The 22,613-nt window shown below is 53.9% G+C and overlaps 1 protein-coding gene across 1 annotated transcript in view; it reads left to right on the top strand.

Moving 5' to 3' along the window:
* Positions 1-3,698: 3,698 nt before the first annotated feature.
* The window catches only part of LOC102858151, a 20,096-nt gene continuing 1,181 nt past the window's right edge, over positions 3,699-22,613 (top strand). Inside the window, exons 1-8 of the mRNA XM_006897410.1 lie at positions 3,699-3,879; positions 5,266-5,343; positions 19,801-19,869; positions 20,661-20,684; positions 21,034-21,111; positions 21,314-21,420; positions 21,843-21,999; positions 22,087-22,297. Of these exons, the coding sequence (XP_006897472.1) occupies positions 3,699-3,879; positions 5,266-5,343; positions 19,801-19,869; positions 20,661-20,684; positions 21,034-21,111; positions 21,314-21,420; positions 21,843-21,999; positions 22,087-22,297 (905 nt within the window). The remainder of the gene's footprint in view (positions 3,880-5,265; positions 5,344-19,800; positions 19,870-20,660; positions 20,685-21,033; positions 21,112-21,313; positions 21,421-21,842; positions 22,000-22,086; positions 22,298-22,613) is intronic.

The raw sequence follows: 22,613 nt of genomic DNA, 5'->3' as shown, positions 1-22,613 counted from the left end.
GGGCAGGGGATGTCTGGCGAAGGAGAGGCCCGCATCCCGGCTCCCTTGGGGACCTGGGATTCCAGGCCGCAGCCCCTCCTCCCTCAGACCCAGGAGTCCGGGCCCTGGGCCCCAGCTCCTCCCCTTTCAGCCTCAGAAGCCCAGGGCGCCCCCCAGCCCCTCCTCCCTCCGACCCTGGAGCCCAGGCCTCTGATCCCTCTTCCCTCAGTCCCAACAGTACTGACCCCCAGTCTCTTCTCCCACAGCCTAAGAGTAATGACCCTCAGCCCCTCGTCCCTCTCAGAACCTGGAGTCCTGACCCCAGTCCCTCCTCCCTTCGACCCAGCGGTCCACAGCTGAGCCCCCATCCCCTCGCAGAATTTCCCCAGCTCGCTTCGTCCCAGGAGTCAGGATTCAAATCCCAAGACTCCTGTTCCCAGAGTCCAGGGCGGCCACCCTCCAAAGCCAACTCTCTGAAAACTCGATCCCAGAACTTTAGCCCCTTCCTCTGAGAGCTTGGGCCCGCACCCCCTCGGGAAGCCCCACTTCGGTCCTGGCCTCCAGCATCCTTCTCCATAGAAACCTGCAGTTCAGGACCTCTCCTCCGGAACCCAGGGATCCCCCACCTCCTTCACCCCTGCTGGAGTCCAGCCCTCCAGGGGTTAAGGAGGCGGGGCCAGCTGGTTGCTATGGTGCCAGACTGTTTGGGTCTGCTCTCTTGACCCTTGGGGGCTCCCCAGGGTCTGCGGGGAGGGGGAGGGGGACCCAGACCTGGGGGGGAGTCCTGAAGCCCACCCCTTCTCCAGAACTAGGCCTTCGGCCTAAGGGAGCCTAGGGCCCTCCCACTGCCTAGTCCCGTGACCTTGAACAAGGCCTGACACTTGGCTCTGGGCCTCAGTTTCCCTCCCCCCAGGGATGCGCTGGGGCTGGGGTGGGGGGTGCACGGGACCTGCAAATCTTGCAGGTCCTCGGCTTCCCCTCACCCCCCTCCCCAGGCCCCAGGCAGCCCCGGGGCATGCTGGGAAGCAGGCCTGGGCTCTGGGCCAGGTGGGGGGGGCGGGGGCAGCCTCCTCCCTTCCCCTTCCTCCCCACCTTGGCCTGACTCTCGCCCCCGCCGTAGGGTCTGGGAGGTTGGAAAGGAGGGCCAGGGACTGAGGGCTGGGACTGAGGACCCGTCTCTGGGCCCCCCGCCTGCCTTCCCCCCCTTTCCCCTTCTCCGCCCCCTTCCCGCCTCTCCTCCCTCCCCCCCTCAGCAGGTCGCTACCCCAGCCCGGGGCCCCTTCCCGAGCCACCCCCACCCCACCGCCAGCTCCAGACCTGGCTCCGAGCGAGCTGCTGTGAGGGGGAGGGAGAGAGGGAAGGAGAAAGAGAGGGAGAGAGAGGAGAGGGAGAAAGAGAAGAGGGGGGAGGGGAGAGGGACTGGGAGGGAAAGCGACCCGGGAGGGGAGAAGGAGAGAAAGGGAGATAGATGGAGGGAGGAACAGAGGAAGGAGCGGGGCAGATGCTGAAAAGGGAGGAAACGGGGAGGCAGAGAGATGGAGGGAGAAAGAGACCGAGGGTCTGAGAGGACGAGAGACAAAGACGGAGGGACGGAGGAAGAGAAAGGGGGGGTCTGCAAGAATGGAGAGAAAAAGCAGGAGAGAAAGGGAGGGAGGAAGCGCAGAGGGGCGGCATGGGAGGCAGAGCGTCTGAGAACGGTGAGGTGGTGGGGAAAGGAAGAGAGAGGGCGAGATTGAGGGCAGGTAAGACTGAAAGCGAGGGAGGGCAGCCTGAACCCTGAGCGCGCCAGCAGAGAAAGGGGCTTGGTCGGGATGGAACTGACAGCAGGGAAGGCCTGCAGCGAGCCAGGGCGCTGGGAGCCAGGGACCCCGAGGGGGGCAGCTGGTTAGCCCAGGGGTTTGCAGGGGGGTCCTGGAGCACAGCCCCTCTCACTCTCTGATTTTGGGCAAGTCTTTTCCTAACCGTGGCAACCTCAGTCTTCTCGCCTGATGAATGGGGATACTCAGAGCTCCTGTCTGGGGCGGGGGTGGGGGTGGGGGTGGCCTGGGGTGTCGCTGAGAAATGACTAGGCTATGCCAGTTACAGACCCCCAGGCCCACCTCAGGCCCTCCCTGGAGTCTCTGGAGCCTGAACTGTGGGAAGTAACCTTGCCCGAGGGGCCAGATGCTGAGACAGGTGAGGTTCGTTCCCATGGCCTCCCTTCTGGCTGTGCCCGCCTTCCCCAGTGGACCTCCGCGTCTAAGCAGGAGGCACTGGGGGTCTGAAGGAGCCGAGGCGGAGGAGGAGGGCATTGAGGCTGAGGACTCCTGAGCCAGAGCTAGGAGGGTCCCAGCGAGGAGGGGCTGAGGGTCTACACTGCTGGGTCCAAGGGAGGGTGGACTGGGATCCTGGACTCCGGGTCTGAAGGAGGCAGGGGCGGGGAGTCTGGACTCCACGAGGCCCAAGGGATGCTCAGAGTTCCTGGATCCCTTGGAAGTGAGAACGTGGCTTTAGGTTCCTAGGTCTGGGGAGGCTGGGAGTGGGGTGGGAGCAAATCTCTAAAGCCTCCTGAAAAAAAAAGGGCTGAGGGTGGGACGCCTGGACCTCAGGGTGGAGGCGGCTTTGGGGGAGTTCTAAGGACTTCTAAGGATTTCTGGGTCTGAGAGAGAAGACTGGTGGGGGAATGGGGATCAGGCAACGCCAAGGACCTTTGGGGAGGAAGGGGCCAGGGACTGGGGGCCCGGACATCTGGGTCCCTCGGGGAGGAGGGGGTCGGGGGCCCGGACACCTGGGTCCTGGCACCCACCCGTAGAACCGACCTTGCGGGGCCTTCGCCGCACACAAGCTCGTGTCTGTGGGTCCGTGTCGGGCTCACCATCGCGGCCGGGGCCTCCGGCCCTCCCCGCCCTCCCTGGTCCTCCTGGCGCCCCCCACACACATCTGTCCGTCTGTCCGTCCACCCGCCGCGCCCCCCGGGCTGAGGTAGGAGGTTGTATAGTTGAGGAGGACACCCAAGGAGATCACTATACGGCCTCCTAGCTTTCCCCAGGCTGCGCCCCGCACGGGACCCCTGGCTGCCCCACCCGCAGGGGCTCAGGGGGCTGCTGCAGGGTCTCCGGGAGGAGTCACTGGGCTGCGTCTCGTGTGGTGTCCCTTGACGTCCTTTCTCGGCTCCTGCCAGACCATCCTATGCTGTTCTTCCCTTTTTATCCCACGTCTCCATGGCTGGTACACTGCGTCTCTCTTCAGGGTGGCTCTTAATTCTCCTCTCTGTACAGTGGCCCCTAAGCTCAATCCCCATCTCTCACCCTCTGCCATCTTTCTGTCTCTCTGGTCCTCTGTCTTCCGGTGTCTGTCTGTCTCTGGCACTCGCCACCTCTGCTTGGCTCTCCATCTGGCTCTGACCCTACCCGCTGTCCCCCGCTGGCCGCCCTGCCCCACGTCGCTGGCCCCTGGGTCCCTGAGACCCTTTAACCTGTGAGGATGTCCAAGGTCACAGGTGAGGTTCTTGGGAGCCCAGCGTCCGGCCTGACTACCACTCAGGGCATCACTGGCCTGATCCCTGCTCCCTGACCCTTCACCACCCTTCTCTGAAAACCTGCCATTTGACCACCAGCTGAAGCCTGACCTCTGACCTTACGTCACCGGCCCCTCCCTTGCCACACAGTGACCTCTGTGAGGTCACCAGCTTCTCTCCTGGCATCAAGCCCTCAGCAATGGCTCTGCTGGCCCCAGCAAGTATGGCCCTGGTGACCCTGGCGGTCATCACAGCGCCCACATGCGCCTGCCTCCTCTGCTTCACCACCTACTCTGAGCGCCTCCATGTCTGCCAGTTGTTTGTGGGGCCAAAGAGGCCAGCGCAGGAGAGGTGCGAGGACGACTTCACAGCAGCCTTCAAGGGCCTGCAACCCACGGAGATCAGTGAGAGACCCCACGGTGGAAGACAGGGGACCAGAGGGGCCTGCTGAGTGCCAGCTGGAGAGAGACTGAGAGAGGGGGAGACAGAGAGACGTAGAGAGAGGGGAGACAGAGAGGAAGAGACAGAGACTTAGAGGTGACACAAGAGAGAGGGGAGACAGACGTAGAGAGAGGGGAGACAGACAGACGTAGAGAGAGGGGAGACAGACGTAGAGAGAGGGGGAGACAGATGTAGAGAGAGGGGAGACAGAGATGTACAGAGAGGGGAGACAGAGAGACATAGAGAGAGGGGGAGACAGAGAGATGTAGAGAGAGGGGAGACAGGAAGAGACAGAGACTTAGAGGGGAGACAGACGTAGAGAGGAGACAGACACTTATATAGCGGGTAGACCGAGACTTAGGGGGCCAGAGATAGAAGGAGACAGAATTAGAGAGAGGAAGAGACAGATGTAGATAGAGAAGGCGACAGAGATAGAGAGGAAGAGACAGAGACTTAGAGGGGGACAGACTACTTGGGGTATACCAAAAAGACTTAGAGAGAGAGGACAGACAGAGAGAGACTTAGAGGGAGACAGAGAGAAGGGGACAGATAGAGGAGGACAGAGACATAGAGAGGGGGAGACAGACAGACAAACTTAGAGGGACAGAGACTGAGAGGAACAGACAGACAGACTTAGAGAGGTGGACAGACAGGTACTTAGAGACTTAGAGGAACAGAACAAAAGACAGCAACTTAAAGGGACCCAGGGACAGAGGAAAGCAACAGAGACACACACAGGGAGAGGGGGACAGCGAAGAGGCAGAGAGAGGGGAACAGAGACCCAGAGAGAGAAGGGGGACAGAGACACAGAGAAGGGTACAGAGAGAGAGGGACAGAGAGTCAGAAAAAGGAGGTCAGAGACCTCAAGGGGGGGACAAAAACCTAGAGGGGGGAGAGAGACCTGGGGGGACAGAGACCTAGAAAGAGAGGGGGACAGGGACCCAGAGAGAGAGAGGGACAGACTCAGAGAGAGGGTGGGACAGAGAGCCAGAGAGAGAGGGGGGACAGAGACCCCAGGGCTGGGGCCATGGGAGCAACATAGACACACAGCAGGGGGTGGAGGGACAGAGATAGAAAGAGGACAGAGAGAAGGCAATAGAGACCTTGAGAGGCTAATAGAAACCCAAAGAGGTAGATAGAGACTCTGGGAGTGGTACAGACTCAGCAGGCACAGGAGCTCAGGGAGCAGAGGGTTAGAGACCCAGAGAGAGAGGTGGATAGAGGCTCAAGAGGGTGGAGATGTGCAGAGAGTCAGGTCCTGGGGACAGAGACTCAGGGAGGCCGAGATCGAGGCTGCGTTAGGGTCACGGGGCTGAGGAGCTCCCCGACACTCCATCCACCCCCCCCAGACTACGAAGAGAGAAGCCAGCTGCATGATATCTTTACTCAGATGACCTACACGCTGCAAGAGACAGCCATGACCCACAGTGAGTGTGGCGGGGTGGCAGGGACCCCCAGGAGCTCAGCTGTGGCCTCTGGGAAGGGGGTGATGCTAGCAAGCCAAGGGGCAGGTCATGTGGGGGTAAAGGCAGGGTGAAGAGGTGGGCGAGGCTTTGGGTGCAAGGACAGTAGTGACATAATCCAGGGAGGAGTCCAGTCCAGGAAGAGACCCCCCACACACCCCACCTGGGATCAGAAGGGCCTCCCACCTGGCTGGCTGGCTGCCACTGCTCCTGGCTGTGACATTGGGGCAGGCTACTGCCCCTCCGGGTCTCCACTTCCTCACTGCAAGCAGAGACAACCTCCTTGCCCCCGAGGGTGGCTGCTGGCGGGGGGGGGGGGGACCCTCAGGAAGGTGAGACAGAATCTAAGAAAGCATGTCTTTCTCTGAAAAATATATTAACCACCCCCCAGCCCCCTGGAATCTGCTCCAACCCAAGGTGACCCTGGAGGACAGGGAACTACCCCAGGGGCTTCCAAGGCTGTAATGCCTAAGGGGGGAGCCTAGGGAGATACTCTGCCAACCCCAAGGTGGTACTTTGGCGGTTCAAATTTCCCTACAGCTCCAAGGGCGAAAGATGGGCAGTCCCCTCCTGTGCGATTTACAGCCTCCAGAAACCAGCTGGAGGAGGGTCAGCTATGCATCAGTTCAGACCCCAGCAGTGACCACTAATGCTCGTCCTGTTTGTGGGTGCAGACGGCCCCATCTCTCTGCAGTAGACCTGCAGCTGAGGTTCAGCCCATGACCGTTAACCACTGCACCACCAGGGTCCCCTTGTGTGGCTCTAAACCCTCAGCTGGGTAGTCAGTTCCAACTCTCAGCCACCCTGCAGGACAGACCAGAACCACCCCGTGGGGTGTCCAAGGCTGTGTGAATGGCCACAGAGCAGATGGCCACGCCTTTCTCCCCACCCCCCTCACACTGCTGCTTGGGGTCGAACCCCTGGCCTGTCAGGTGGAAGCTGGTGCTTTATGCACTGTGGCACCAGGCCTGTGTTCCTCTAGGATACGGGGGGAGCTCTGATGGCCTAGTCTGTAGGGAGTGGTGCTGCTGACTCAGAGGCTGGGCCTCTCCGACGGTTCGGATCTACCAGCCGCTGCGAGGGAGAGGAGGGACCCGCATGCGGTTTACAGCCTCTGAAAACCCACTGGAGGGCGAGCCGTGAATCCATTCCAACTTGAGGACTGTGAGAGAGGGAGAGGGAAAAGGGTGTATTTTTTTTTCCAGTTGGGACTTGATTCCACATTTTTAACAAACAAGGGTCTATAACCCCACAGAAACCAAATCTCTGGGTCCACTGTGACCCACGGAGATGCAGGCCTTACAGATCAGAAGAGCCCTGCAGGGTTTCCTTGGCTGTGGTCTCGACGGAAACAAATCACCAGCCCTTTCTTGGGCACCACTGGGGGTGGGGGAGGAGAGGCTTCAAACCTGGAGGTTGGAGAGCTCAGCTCACTGCCGTGGATGTGGACCTGACCCACAGCTGGCCCTCCAGCAGGTTTTCAGAGGCAGTAAATCCCAGCTTTCTTGCCCAAGGCAGCTGGTGGATTCGAACTGCCTCTCTCTGGGTTGACAAGCGCAGCTCCTTTACCCACTGGGCCAACAGAGCTCGTTCAAATGGTGAAGTGAAAAGAGGGAGACCGTCAAAGAGCTGGAGTGGCAAGGGGACCGTGGCCTTGGGCTGAGACACACAGCGAGGAGGGTGAGGGTGGAGCATGGGGAGGCTGAGTCAGAGCCAAAGCAGTGGCATCTCCCAGCAGCAGGGACCTGTGAGAACCAGAGGGACAGAGAACTCACACCCACTGCTGTGATCAAAGGCCATGGGCGTGGGGAGCCACATGGGACAGCTTTGGGGGGTAGGACACACAGTACAGACCTGGAGAAATACACATCCATGCGGCTAAGTGGAAGCGGCCTCTGCTGGCTTAGTGGGTAAGGAGCTGCCCTAGCCACCCAAAGCTTTGTGGTTCAAATCCACCAGCTGCTCCACAGGAGAAAGATGGGCTGTGTCCCCCCCCCCGTGTGACCTACAGCCCCAGAAAAAAAAAAAAAACAAAAACGTCAGTGTGCAGTTTCTGGTGGTGCTGTGGTTAAGGCATCCTGTTAATAACCATGAAATCAGTGGTTCGAACCCACCAGCTTCTGCACAGGAGAAAAAAATGAGGCCGGCGATCTGCTTCTGTGATGACTGATGTGTGTTTTGAGTCGGAACCGACTCGCCACTGCCCCTCCAGCGGGTTTTCAGAGGCTGTAAATTGCACAGGAGGAGATTGTCCACCTTTGTCCTGTGGAGCAGCTGGTGGATGTGAACTGCAGGCCTTTGGCTTGGTAGCAGAGCTCCTTACCCACCAGGCCACCGGAGCTCCCTCTGTAAATATTCACAACCTTGGAAGCCCTGGGGCCAGCTCTCCCCTGACCTACAGGGGTGCTGGGTGGGAGGAGCCCAGGGTGATGGCTCAGCGATGCAGGCAGCACACCTGGTTGCCATGGTCACGGGACACCTAATCCTCCCCTCTGGCCAAAATCTGGAGCTGGTAGAGGATGAGAGGGTGAAAGCCAGGCCATGGAGGGAGCCCTGTGTGTAGGAGAAACTTGTACTGGATTCCAGAGCTGCTATCGACAACAGCAGCAGGTCCTGAGTGGTGCAAACACTTAAGCCCTACTAACCAGAAGGTTGATGGTTCCAGCCCACCCCATTGACACCTCAGAAGAAAGGCCTGGCACTCTGTTCCCTCTAGATCACAGCTTTTGGAAACGCTGGGGGCACAGTTCCACTCTGATACTCGAGGGCTCACCCTGAGGCAGGCTCAGCCCCACGGCAGCTGGTTGGTTTTGTTCCTTCATGAGAAGCTCTGGTGGCCTAGTCTAGAGGGAGTTGTGCTGCCAACCCAAAGGCAGGCGGTTCGAACCCACCACATGCTCTGCGGGCGAAAAATGGGTTGTCTCCTCCCGTGTCGCTCAGGGCCTCTGAAAACCCGCCAGACGGTCAGCCATGGGTCCTCGAGGGTGGTGAGTTTGTCCTGGTTGGTAACTCCTGCTCCTGCACTGGGTACATGGTTAAAAACTGAAAGGTTGCAGGTTCAAGTCCGCTTGTTTGGCACTTCAGAAGGACAGCCTGGCTGTCTCTGGCCAGAGAATGAAATCTGCAGAAGATGGGAAGCGTGGCTCTGCTCTGACACCTGGTTCATCAGGAGTCATAGTCTTATTCCATGAAGCTGGTTTGGGGTTTTGTTTTGGGGGCAAACGGTTATGGACACTGAGCTGCTAGCCATGCAGGGTGAGGAGCCCTCAGAAGCGAGGCCTGGAGATTGGCTTCCTGAAAGCTTGAAGCCTTGAAGACGTTAGGAAGCATCTCTGCTCTGGCACACGGAAGGTCGCCATGGGGCAACGTCGACCTGCTGGCAGCTGGTTTGGAGTTGTGCTTTGGATTCTGCATTGGTAGTGACTTCATTTCTCATGGCGCAAACTCGAAAGGTTAGAAGTTCAAGTTCACCCAGGTGGGCCTCAGGAGAAGCTTGCGGCATGTGAAGGGAGCTCTGATGGCGTGGGCCACCCAGAGTTGCACCACTAACCTTTCTGGCAACTGAAATCCACTAGCTTCTTGAGGAGCTCTAGTGGCCTAGTGGCAAGAAGCTGCACTGCAGTCCCGAAGGCACACGGTTCAAATCCACCAGCTGCTCTGCGGGAGAAAGATGGGTAATCTCCTCCCGTGCAATTAACTGCCTCTGAAAACCTGCCAGAGAGTCAGCTCGGGGTCGGTTCTGACTCAGCGACACACAACCACAACAGCAGCTCCTTGGGAGAAAGACCATAAATCTTCTTCCATGCAGTTTACAGCCTCAGAAAACCCACTGGAGGGTCAGCTATGAATCGGCTGCAACTCAGGAGCAGTGAAATAACATGTTTGCTTCTTTTGGGATAAAAACAAAACAAAACCAACAAACACAAAACCTCAGCCACCAAAAATCTTGTGGGGCCCTGGAGAGCCAGCGGAAGGCGTTAAGCAGGGAAGGGACATGGTCCATTGTGGATTTAAAAAAAAAAAGACCCTCACACGCCCCTTGGGCCCTGTAGAGGAGGCCTTGTGGTACAGAGGCTATGCACCCCACTGCCATCCAAAAAGCTCAGTGGTTCAAACTCACCATGGGAGAAAAATTCTGGAAATCTGCATCTATAAATATTGCAGGCTGGGAAGCCTATAGGGCAGTTCTCTGTCCTGTGGGGTCATTATGAGTCAGAATGAATGTGGTGGGCCCCCAGCACCAACGTGAGGGCTGGACAGAAGGAAAGGCTAGTGGCCAGGAAGAAGCAAGAGCAGTATGTCTGTCCAACACCAAACACCCAGCATGATTCTGGGGACACAGATGTGAACAGGTCCCCCTGATGCCTCCCGACACGTTTATTAGATTCAGAAATGGGAAGAGACAGACAAGAAACATCCATACCATACAGGTGCCCTTGAACGAGAGTTTGCACCTCTAAGATGTGCTCAGAGGCCCTATGACTGCAATTGTCTCCGCGTGAGCAGTTTCTCCAGTTTGTTGTTTCTCCAGTAAAAAAGGAGCTTCTCTTGGCTCTCATCTTCATCATGTTTAAATGCAATATGAGAAACCTCGGAGAGCACCGGGGGACACGTACGAAGTGATGCCGGAAAGCGTTTCCAAGAAGAAAAGTCGTGACGTTGTAAGGACAAGTTGGACTGCTTGCTCTCTCCAGTTGCTGCCACAGAGTTGGGAGTGCAGCTGTCACTGCCACAGTCTCAACACTCCTGCATCCAGGAGGAGGATCGAGGTCGACAAAAGAAAGAAGATCTGTGATACTGTCACGGTAGACACACCAGCGGGTGAGGAGACCTTTCCTGCAAAGTCCCTTTTTACCTTGTACTGAAAATGCACTGTTGGTGTGGGTGAAGGGTGTCACATATATACAACCCCACTGTCATCCAGCCAATTGCAATTCACAGCAGTGCTCCGTCTGGGTTCCAGGGCCGTCATTCCCTTTTCTCCTGCAGAGTGGATGGTGGCATCGTTCATAACGAGTTGGGCTGCAAACTCAGAGGCCAGGCCTCTCTGGAGATTGGGATCTGCCAGCAGATAGCCAGTCTCCTCCTGTGTGATTTACAGCTGGAGAAATGTGCTGGAGGGTCAGCTGGGAGTCGGAGCTGACTCAAGCACAATGAGTAGACAGTGGATGATGGATTTGAACCACCCAGCTTTCTGTTAGATGTCTACCGCTAAACACGCTATGCCACAAGGAGTTCTTCTATCATGTGTATAGCGTACATAATATGCACGGGTCAGCTGTTTATGTTACTGGCAAGGCTCGCAGGAGGTTGTCAGTCATTTAAGTTCTGGTGGAGTCAGAAGTTACAGATGGATTTTTCAACTGCACAGAGCTGGAGCAGTCAGTGACTTAACCCCCGGCATCGTTCAAGGGTCCTCTGTACAGAGACTGTATGCCAGCTGGTAAACCATGCTTCAGAGGCAGACACAGCAAGGAAGGTTAAGGAACTAGCCACTGGCGTGGCTTTGAGGAAGTTGGTTAGAGAGGTGCAGATGAGTAGATATGATTGAGCAAAAGCCTGTAAAGAGATGACAGTGAGTCCCATGTGGAGGAGCCATGTAGCTAATCCAGGGAAAGAAAGCAACAGGCGGTAGAAAGAGCCAGTGCAAAGGCCCTGGGGTCAACGGGGCTAGAATGCAGTTGGCAAAAGAGATGGTGATAGGAGGTGAAATTAGAGGTAGGTAGGGGCCAAAACCTGTAGGACGTTGTTAGATCAAATCTGAAAACCAAAATCCACTGGTGTCAAGTCGATTCTGACTCATAGTGACCCTTTAAGACAAAGTAAGGTGCGTCTGATCCAGGCCAGAGCTAGACAGACAATGACTAAGGATGACAGAAAGAGAATTGATGCCTTTGAGTTGTGGTGCTGGAGAAGAGTCTTGAACATACCATGGACTGCCAAGAAAACAAATAAGTCTGTCCTGGGGAAGGTGAAACCAAGTTTCTCCTTGGAGGCAAGGCTTTTGAAGCTCCTTCTCACATACTTTGGGCATGTGGCCAGAAGGGACCAGTCCTTGAGACGGGCATCATGCTTGGAAGGGTGGAGGGACAGTACAGGAGAGGAAGACCCCAGATGAGATGGATTGATACAGTAACTGGGGCAATGGGATTAGATGTGTCAGAGTCAGTGAGACTGGCTCACTATAGGGCAGGCTTCAGAGCTGTTGTACACAGGGTCGCTATGAGTTGCAGGCAACTCAACAGCACATAACAACAGAAACATCTCAAAGGAGTTTCAAGTTTGTTAATTTTTATAGAAGCATATTGCCTCATCTTTCTGTTTAGGAGTGGCTAGTGGGTTTGAACCACCAACCTTGAAGCTGGCAGATATGCCTCAGAAGCTCTTCTGAAAAAAAAAAGAAGCAGCTCTTCTGTGGGGAAGATGGAAGGATGTAGCTTGCTGGATCACAGCCCCAGTTTCTGAACAGGCGATCTGAGATAAGAGTCTCTGAGGGCACAGTCTTGACAATGCATGACTTCTGGTTGAAGAGTTGATGGTCTGAACCCACCTAGATGTGCCTCGGAAGTCAGGCCTGGGTGGTTCTACTCTGTGCGTGGGGCAAATGTCCCAACTTCTGCAACAGATGTGAGGTAAGAGGCTCACTGATGTCGAGTTGGAATTGACTCACAGCTGACACTCCTTTGGGTTTCCAGGGCTGTATAGCACAGGAGAAGGAGCTCCGGTGGTCTAGTGGTAAGAGGCTGTGCTGCTACTCCCAAAGGCAAGTGGTTCAAACCCACCAGCTGCTTCATGAAAGAGAGACGGACAATGTCCTTCCAAAGCTATTCTAACTGCCTCCAAAACCCCACTGGGGCATGGAGTCAGTTATGAGTTGGTTGTGATTCAACAGCGCACAACAACAACTTTGGGCATAGTATGAGGAGGGATGTCCAAGGAGGACATTGTACTTAATAAAGCAGAGGACGGGGGGGGGCGATAGGAAGCCCCTCAATGAGATGATGTGTCACAGCGTCTTGCTCAAGGACTGCAAACATAGCAGTGGTTGTGAAGATGGTGCTGGACTGGGCAGGGTTTTGTTGTGTTGTCCATAGGGTTTTCGTGAATCAGAAGGCTCACCTGTAACTAACCACAGGTTCCCAGGTGGTTCTGATGCAGCCGACCCAGGAGTACACTCTTAAGCATGGCTTTTGTAGGCTACCATTAAGGACCTGGGCTATTGTTCTTGGGTTGAATGGAGGAGCCAATGGAAAGCTTTTGCTCAGAGGAGCTAAAACCCATGTTTTAGCAAGAGCCCTTTGGCAACCAGGTAGGACCAGTACAGAAGCAAGGCTATGGACGCTGTCCAGGAGAGAGGCATTAGATGGCTTAGAACAGTCACACTGGTCCCAGTGGGACAGGATGTACCAGAGCTGAAGAAGGTGGGGCATTAACATGAAGGAAGACCAAGAAGTGAGACTGTGTGCTGAGATGGCCTTGGACATGGAAGAGGCTATGTTTTCCAGGATGAGAGTTATATTGCTATTTTGTTATTCTTCTATAGAGGAATTCTGATATTATGGTCATTAAAGTACCTCAGGATCATCAGAACCCTCCAGGAGAAAGATTTGGCAGTCTGCTTCCATAAAAGTTCACAGCCTTGGAAACCCCATGGGGCACTTTTCCTCTGTCCTGGAGGGCCACTGTGAGTCAGGCTCCTAGTGGAGAAGACCCTGACACCACGCTGGAGAAATCAAAACCCAAACCCACTGAGTTGACTCTTAAGTCAATGGTCACCCCATTGAGAAGAAAATGGTTTCTTCGCAGAGCTGTTTCCTGAATAGTGTTGCAGGCTAGAACTGTCCTACAAAGGATTTTCGTGGCTATGATGTGAGATGAATTGCACTGGGAAAGTCAGCTGTCAGGGACCTCTCCAGAGTACAGAAGAGAAACAGTGTTAGGCTGGAGACTAAGGTGTGCCTGATCCGGGCTATAGTCTTCACAATTGTGTGCTATGCATCAGAGAGCTGGACAGTGACTAGGGATGATAGAAAGAGAATTGATGCCTTTGAGCTGTGGTGCTGGAGAAGAGTATTGAATATACCATGGACTGCTAGGAGAACAAACAGGTTTGTCTTGGAGAAGGTGAAGTCGGAATGCTCCTTGGAGTCAAGGATTCTGAAGCTTCATCTGACATACTTTGGACATGTTGCAAGGAGTGACCATTCCTTGGAGAGGGATGTCATGCTTGGGATGGTGGAGGGACGGTGCAGGAGAGGAAGACCTTCGAAGAGGGGGATTGATTCAGTGACTGGGGTGGTGGGAGTGAGTGTGTCAGAGACAGTGAGATTGGCACAGGATAGAGCAGGGTTTAGGGCTGTTGGACATAGGGTCGCTATGAGTCACAGGCGACTCGATGGTACATAACAACAACGTGATGTTTACAGAAGCAGCTCACGTGGTCTTTCTGTAACACTGCTGCTGCACGTGGTGAGCTTTTACAGCCCACACTGTTCAGGTGGAGACACTGGTGGTCAGGTAGATGGGAATGGCAAAGCCAGAGGACCCGGTGTGTATACGGAATGAAGAGGGAGGATGGCATCCAGGCTTCTCCCAACCTGGGGAAAACGCGGAGAGAGCCTGAGACAAGGTCGGGGCTGACAACACTGCCATTTACTGATGCCTGCTGATATTGTCTGTGTGCATAAACCACAGAGTGGAAGGGTCTGGGACAGAGAGGAGGGCAGTGCTGAGAAAATGCGCCCATGGTGCTCTGGAACCTGATCACCTGGGCTGACCTCTGATTCTGACTTTGGACAGTTTTCCTAGTCTCTCTGTGACTCAGTTCCACCCACAGCTACTGCCATCAAGTGTGTAGCAAGCTGAGGAAACAAATGACTCATATAAACAGCAGATCTGCACCTTGCCCCATCTTGTGCCCTCCTCCTGATCTCCAACATGCTCAAGTCCATTGTTACAGTCCCGCTGTCCCTCCCTCCCTTTGTTGATGGTCATCCTTCCTTCCCTTCCCTCCCTTCCTTCCTCCCTCCCTCCCTCCCTCCCTCCCTTCCTTCCTTCCTTCCTTCCTCCCTTTCTCTCCCTCCCTCTTTCTCTCTTCCCTCTGTCCCTCCCTCCCTTTGTTGATGGTCATCCTTCCTTCCCTTCCCTCCCTTCCTTCCTCCCTCCCTCCCTCCCTCCTTCCCTTCTTCCTTCCCTTCTTCCTTTCTCTCTCTCTCGCCCTTTTTCTCTTTCCTTTATCTGCATGATGTCTTTTTCTAAGGATGGGCCCCTCCTGACAACATGGGTTTCAACATCCTCATCTCTAAGGAGCACTCTGGTTGCACGTCCCCCAAGACAGATCTGTTTGTTCTTTTGGCGGCCCATGAGATATCTGGAACTCTTGTCCAGCACCACAATTCAAGGCATTGATTCTTCTGTCATCCTTATGCACTGTCCAGCCTTCAGATGCATAGGAAGCCATCAAAAAGGCAATGGCTGGGATCAAGTTCACCTTGACTTAGGAACCCTATAGGACAGAGTTTAAAAAGGAGCTCCTGGGGCACACAAGAGCTGTGATCTTTTCCTCAAAGACGGTTATGCTGCTAAGCCAAGGCTGTGTCCCTCTGCAGGTTGAATCCACCAGAGTTTCTGTGGGAGAAGGATGGGCACTGTCCTCCCCTGCAGATTATAACCTTGAAAATCCACTAGAGAGCTCTGAGTGGAGTCTGACTCCAAAGCAGTGCATAAATGGCAGTGAGTTTAAAATTTTTACTCTTTAGGGGTAGAGAGTCTTTGAAAAAAAGAGGAAGAATACCAAATGACAGACTGGCAAAATATATGAAACAATGGTTAACAGCACGGAAGAAAGACCTAGACAACAGCACAATAGTGGTAGGAGACTTCAACACACCACTATCATCAAAAGATGCAGAAGATCTAAACTATACAATCAGCCAACTCGACCTTGTGGATGTATTCAGGGGACTGCACCCAATTAAAACACAATTCATTTTCTGGAGAATGGCACATTCTCCAGAATCCATCCTGGATGGATTCAAAGCAAGCCTCAGCAAATAAAAAAAATAAATAAATAAAATAAAAATTGAAGTAATGCAATGTATCTTCTCAGACCATAATGCCATTAAACTAGAAATTAACCAGAGGAGGGTGAAGCTTACAAAACTATCCATGTGGAAACTAAGTAACTCTCTGCTAGAACAGAGTTGGGTTGTAAAAGAAAGAAAAGAATGAAGTTAAAAAGTTACCAAAAAAAGAGGAAGACCCCCCAATGAGATGAACTGACATAATGGCCACAGTAATAGAATGGTTGTGAGGATGGCACCAGGACCAAGCAGTGTTTAGTTCTTTTTTTTAACACAGGTTCACCTTCAGTGGTCATTTTGCTCAACAGCACATGACAATAGTTACAATCTTTATGGAGGAAGATCTTTAGCAGAGTGTTGGGTTTGAACCACCAACCTTTGGGTTATCAGCTAAGTGATTTATCCACTGTACCCCCAGCATGCCTTTATTGTGTGTGAATAGTTAACAGCTGGCCTCCCACAGCACCCGTGATGTGACAGGGACAGCTCCAAGCGCCTTCAGGCATACTCTTAGCCATTTTCTGAGCCATGTCTAAGCACTTTTATATTGAATGGTGTTTGATCCCCTGCCCTATGAAATCTGTACCTTATTGTGGCTCATTCGCTGTGTCCTATGTTCTCTCTCCTCTTGAGTCCCTTGGTTTGGTCCATCCATGAGATGACTTCTGCAACATCTAAGAGGCTTCTCATTTGAGCCCCAGCCATTCTACTGACCATCCTGTTATCTCAAGGTCGTGTTCCTGCCCTGTGGCCTAGAGACTCTGTCACAGAGACTTCAGAGTCTTTTAAGACCCTTTATTGTTGGGGTTTCCCCCCCCCTCCTTCTTGGCCCTTCATTTTGAACCTTTTATTAATTTCAGTGCCCCCTTTCTTCAGCTTATATGATCATGACTTCAGCCACTCTCTTGCCAGTATCCTCAAATCCCTTGCTTTTTATATCCTTTAAGCCCTGGTTGTTTAAGTATTGAGTTGCTAACTGACTAACCAGTAGTTCAAATCCAGCCCAGCTGTTCTGAGAGATATAAGGGGGGAGTCTTCCATAAAGTTGTATAGTCTTGGACACCCTTAGGGATCATTCTCCTGTAGAATTCCTGAGAGTCAGAATTTCTTGGACAGCAGTAAATTAAGTCACAGAAGAAGCCCCTCGGCCCTGATGAGAAGCACGTCTTAAGGTAGACATTCAGGGTCGGTGTGACAGCTCCATTTTATTAGAGACCCAAGAACTTTCCAGTTCTGCTTGACTAGGTGTGATCTCTGTCCTCATCATCATAGATGGCTGCTAGAGCTCCGGCCATCACAACCAAGGGTTGGGCAGCAGGACAGAGGATGGGAATAAGATGGGAAAGGAAAAAAAACAAAACAAAACTGGATGGGCCAAACCAACTCATCGGATACACTATGAGTTGGTTCTGACTCAACAGTAATGAGAGTAGGACTTTGTGATGAACATCAAAACATTACCACTAAGGGATAGCTAAACAGAATTAATTCATTAATGGTAAATAATGCTATAAAACAATGTTTTTATTTTGATGACTAAACGGTAAGTAAGTGTTCACTCAAAAAAGCTCAAATAAATAATAAAAATACAAGTACTGTGTTATGTTAGTGATGTTTTATACTAAATGTCTCTTCAATTTTTTTTTCATTTATAAAAAGGTACACTACACAGGCATACCTCTGAGAGAGAGGTTGCAGGTTCTTTCCCAGACCACTGCAATGAAGTGAAAGTAGCAGCAAATCCAGCCACATCCGTGTGTGTGTGTGTGTCCTAATGTAAATCGTGGCCTAGTGGTAGGGATTTGTGCTGCCAACCCAAAGGCACATGGTTCAAATCCACCAGCTGCTCTCCAGGAGAAAGCAAGGCAGCCTCCCATGCAATTTACCACCTCTGAAATCCCACATGATTCACTGCCTCTGAAAGCCCACTTGCGGGAGGGGGGGGAGGGGGGAGACGGTCAACTCTGACTGTGTTCTGACTTGACAGTACATAACAATAGTACAAATGAAGGTTTTGTTTATGCCAGACTGTAGCCAGTTAAGTGTGTGATGACCAATTGGAAAGGCATGAAAGCAGCAAGGAGTTCCAGTGTGTGACCCAGGCATGAAGTGGGCATGGGTGGTTGGAAAGATGGTGCTAGCAGATGTGCTCCTTGCAAGGTAACCACAGATCTTCAACTGGTAAAATTAAAAAGCAATGGGGGAAAGAAAGAGCCCAACTTGATGTGTGTGAGGCACAAGAAAATGAAATACGCATGTGTATTTGTAAAGTGAGGGTAGGCAGCATGGGGATGGCGCTAGCTGACCTCTCCTAAAGCCACACAGGGAATCTTTCCCCACCAATAACACGCACCAGACAAAATCAATTCCTATAAGGTCACATGTGTTCTTTCATGCTCTGGCCCCTACTTCTACTAATTCCAACACCAAGCTTACTGCCCTCCTGGGTCTGAAATCTGTTGAAATGACTACACAGCTCTCACAGAGCCATGTTCACAGTTATGGAGTTTATTAGGGAAGTTAACAGGTTACAATTCATGCTGGTGGCAGGATACGATCCCTCAATGCAGACAGCTGCTCAGGTGTGCCCACAGGCCCTCTGACCTTCAATCTCAAGGCTCAGGTCAATATTATAAATTTCCCTTAGCCCTGTCAATGATGGTGTCTTCCCTCAGTCCTCCAGCAACCCTGGCCACAGGCCCCTGGCTCTGGCTCTGCTCCGTGGGACAACAGTTCCAAGTCAGCTCGGTCTCACATTGGCCTCCAGCTCTCTGCCGAGGCGGCCACTGCTTTCCTGCAGCTCCCAGTCTGACCGGTGCAGGAATCTCTGACACCAAGACACATGCTGTACTCCCTGCCTCTTCCTTGCTGACCGTGAGAGCCCACCTTTGCTGTTCAATCTGCTAAATGTAACCTGGTGGCAGGGGGGAAACTGCCATACTAATTGGGATGGGGCTAATCCCATAATGATGATGATGATGATGATGATGATGATGATGATGATTATGTTGTTGTTGTTGTTGGGTGCCATTAAGTCAAGTACAACTCATAGTGACCCTCTAAACTAAAGATCTGACCCTAGTCCTGTCCTGCGCCATCCTCACAGTTCCTGACACAGAAAAGCCCACCGCAGCAGTCACCTTGTCAATCCACCTGGTTGAGGGTCTTTCTCTCCTTCCCTGACCCTCCACCTTCCGATGTCCCTCTCAAAGGAATAGCACCTGCTACCAATATGTCCTAAGTATGTGAGGCAAAGCATCATTCTTGTCTCCAAAGAGCACTCTGGCCGCACCCCCTCCAACACACATCTATTTGTTTTCTTGGTCGTCCATGGGATGTTCAGTGCTCTTCTCCAACACCACAGCTCAAAGGCATCAATTATTTTTCTATCATCCTTATTCATTGTCCAGGTATCAGATGCATGGCTAGTAATTGGAAAGATGCACCTTAGTCCTCAAACTGTTATCACTACTCCTCAGTAATTTGGAAAGATCCCTAACTGCAGTTTTTCCCAGTGCAATGCATCTCCTTTCCTGACTGCTCGTACCAAGGGTGTTAATTGTGGCTCCAAGCAAGATGAAGTTGTTGACAGTTTCAATCTCTTCGTCCACCATGACTCTGTCTATTGGTCCGACAGGCCAGCAGTTCCAACACACCAGCAGACCAGTGGGAGAAAAAGGAGACACTCTTACCCCTTTAAAACTTACAGCCTTGGAAACCCAGCGAGGCAATTCAGCTCTGCCTTATAGTGTCTCTATGTGGTTGTGTGTTGTTAGGTCAGAACCAACTTATAGCTGGCTCTCCAGCATTGCTCAGAGGTGGTAAATCACATGGGAGGAGACTGCCCATCTTCTTTTCATGGACCTGAGAGTGTATTTGAACCACCTGCCTAGGCCGCCAGAGTTCTCCATGAATCAGAATCAACTCCCTTGCAATGGGGTTTTTGATTTGTTATTCAACCAAGGAGCCCTGGTGGTACAGGGGCTTGAACTAATGACCCAAGCAGTCTATAAAGATTTACAGCCTTGGAAAATCTATGGGGCAGCTCTATTGTGCCCCATAGGATAGTCCTGGGATCCACTTAACAGCACTGTGTTCGGTTTGGGTTTGGATCCCACACTAAAATGATGGTTTATTCAAGAGATACTCATGAGACAGATGTGAGGCTTTATGAGCCTTTGGGAAGACGGGGTGAGAGTGGGTAAGGAGCGCACTGGATAGGGTGGACAGAAGATAGAGATGCTGGGCAGGGGCAGAAATACAGTGACAGCGAGTTCTGTCTGGCTACACTGGCCACTGGGGAAGGACCTATGCTACAAGGACACCCTCCACCCTATAGAGTCCTATAAGAAGGCCTTCCGTGAAGCCGCTGAGGCCATGAGGGAAGAGATAGCACAGCTCAAAGAAGGTATGGCCAACTCCATCTTTACACCATCACCCCCACATGCACCAGTGAGGACACCCCCCTTCTGAGTCCCCAGATCCCCTTCTGCCCTGGTCCTGCAGCTCGTTGGACCACTCTGGACCTGACCCTGTCCCGTCCTTGGAGAGTTTCCATTCCAGCAGGGATCTCTGCTTCGTGGGACACTCTTGATTCAGAGTCCCCTGACCTTTCCTGGTACATTCCGTGAAAATATATAACTAGCCTGTGTAGGTAAACCTCATTAATTAGGGTGTGCCTCCTGCAGCTGGAATGCACGCTTGTTTCACCAGAGTTGGATCATCACCTCAGGTGGAAAGCAGCAAACAGCAGAGCTGACTAGATATCCTTAGAGAGTAAGGGGCAAAAAAGTGCACGCCTTCTTTAGAGGCTTGATCCCAGACCAGGCCACGCCCCTTTAGCAGAGTTGCAGCAGAGACCACTCCCACTTAGGGACCTGGTCCCTGCGCGGGCCACGCCCCCTTAGGAAACACACCATGTCCCCTGAGGCGATGAGCAGCCGGCTAAGCCCCTTCAGGCACAGACCACGCCCCTAGAGATACGGGTTACACAAGCCACGCCCCTTGGAAGGACCCCTCTCCACCTCCCCCCCCCCCGCTTGGCCACGCCTCCTCGGCAGTGCCCAGGCTTGGCCCCGCCCCTCGGAGGAAGGCTATTCCCACAGCAGTTACATCTTGGGAGTTTTCGATAAAGAACCCCCTCTTGCAACTTCTGGAATGGTAATTCTCTGTCTTCGCTTTCTCTCTCTCTGTGCACAGCCCCGGACTGCGTCCCTCCTTGCGGTAAGGATGTAATTAAAAGAATTGCGGGGCAGGCTGGGGGTGGGGGGGATGGGATGGGTTAGTGCCCCAAAGATACACAAAACTACAAAAGGACGCCGCCCAAGAAAATCTGGAGAAAAGCAGGCATATCAGGTATTTGTCAATAACTTCATCGAAGTCGGGTCCAGAGAGCCCCAGTGGAATCCTCGAGGATGGAAAGGCGTGGGAGCCTTCCAGTGAGCGCAAAGAAATTGGGGTCAGCATTCAGACGCGAGACAGGGAGACTTAATAGACACGACACTGGCCATAGGGACACAGGTTGGGGAAGATATAGGGATATCCTTTCAGACCCAGCGTTCTCGCCCCTTAGGGATCCAGGAGGCTTCCCGGCGGTTCCGCTGCCAGGGATGCTACTCTACCCTCTGCAACCTGTCTCTAGACTGTCCAGGTGAGGGGCGGGGCAGGGCATCTGGACTGTCCAGGGGAGGAGCAGGGCCTGCAGTGGCTGGCCTGCCAGGTGGACAAGTGGTGTCTGGAAGTGAAGAGCTGAAACAGGGAGACCTGAGTCACTAGGGGCAACAGGCCTGTGGGTTGGGGGCGGGGCTAGATGTGAGTCAGTCCGGGAGCAGTGACCCTAATCTGATCTTCAGTTCAGGACATCCACGTGATTCGGGGTGAACAGGCTCTGTTCTCCTGCAAAGTCAACTTTGAACTGCCTGAGGATATCACCTATACCTGGAAGTTCTCAGGAGGAGGCGTGAGTGGGGCGGGGCCAACGTGATGAGAAGGGAGAGCCCTGGATTCAGGGGAGCGGAACTCAAAAGCTGGCACCTCTAGATCCAAGTTTAGTGCAAGGAAGTCGAGGCCCATAATGCAGGGCCAGGAATCAGCGAGTGGGCCATAGGTAAGGGTCTGAGTGTAAAAAAAAAAAGCATTTAGTGAAGGTGGGCATAGTAGACGCTTCAAGGGCGGGGTTAGAGCAAGAGGGCGGGGCTAGTAAGAAGCAGCCAATAAAAGTGGAGGGGCGGGCCCACGAAGTCAGTGGGCGTGGTCCACCGCAGGGGCGGAGTTTGGATTCTAAATTACGGTTTGACGAATCCGGTTGGAGCTTGCAGGCTCCGGCGACCCCGTCCTGGGAAGCCCTCCCCATCCCGCCGCCTCAGCCCTAGCGTCCCGCAGCTCCGGACGCAGGACCAGACTTACTTCCGAAAGCTGCCCGGGGCCCGAGGGAACGTGGCGCGGATCCGGCCGGCGCAGCCCACACATCGCGGGACCTTCTCGTGCGAGATCACGCAAGAACAGCGCCCCCTGGCGCGGCTCTACTTCTTTCTTAATGGTTCGAGCTGGGCGGGGCGGGGCGGGGCTACGCCGGGCTGACGCTGCGTGCGCGCTCCCGACTGACGCGGCGTGCGCGCCCCTGTAGTGACAGGCCCGCCCCCGCGCGGGGACACGGAGCTGCAGGTCGCCTTTCGGGAGGTCTTGCGCTGGGCCCCTCGCGACCTGGAGGAGGCCGAGCCCTGGAGGCCGAGTCTGGGCGAGCTGCTGGCCACCCCCGGGGCTCTGACGCCCGTCAACCGGCGCCTGCTCGCGGCCTCCGCGGCCTGCCTGTCCGCCCTCCTGACCCTGCTCGGGTGGTGAGTCCTGCCCGGGACCCTCCGTCCCACCATTCGGACCTCTGCCCCTTCGAAACCCGGAGCCCAGGCCTTGAGACTCCTCCTTCCCTCGGACTCAGGGGTCGTTGTCCCAGATTCCCACCTTCAGGCTCGGCTTCAGTCTCTCCTGCACCAGACCCAGGGATCACAGTCTTCAAACCTCCCCCCAAAACCCAGGAGTCCTCACCCCCATCCCTCCTCCCTCGGACTCTGGAGCCCTCACCCCCATCCCTCCTCCCTCGGACTCTAGAGTCCTCACCCCCATCCCTCCTCCCTCGGACTCTGGAGTCCTCACCCC

This window comes from Elephantulus edwardii, unplaced genomic scaffold, assembly GCF_000299155.1.
Source record: "Elephantulus edwardii isolate Elephantulus edwardi_28Jun2011 unplaced genomic scaffold, EleEdw1.0 scaffold00208, whole genome shotgun sequence".
Taxonomy (NCBI): domain Eukaryota; kingdom Metazoa; phylum Chordata; class Mammalia; order Macroscelidea; family Macroscelididae; genus Elephantulus; species Elephantulus edwardii.
The sequence above is the reverse complement of the archived record's forward strand: the minus strand, read 5'-3'. Positions and strand labels throughout refer to the sequence as shown.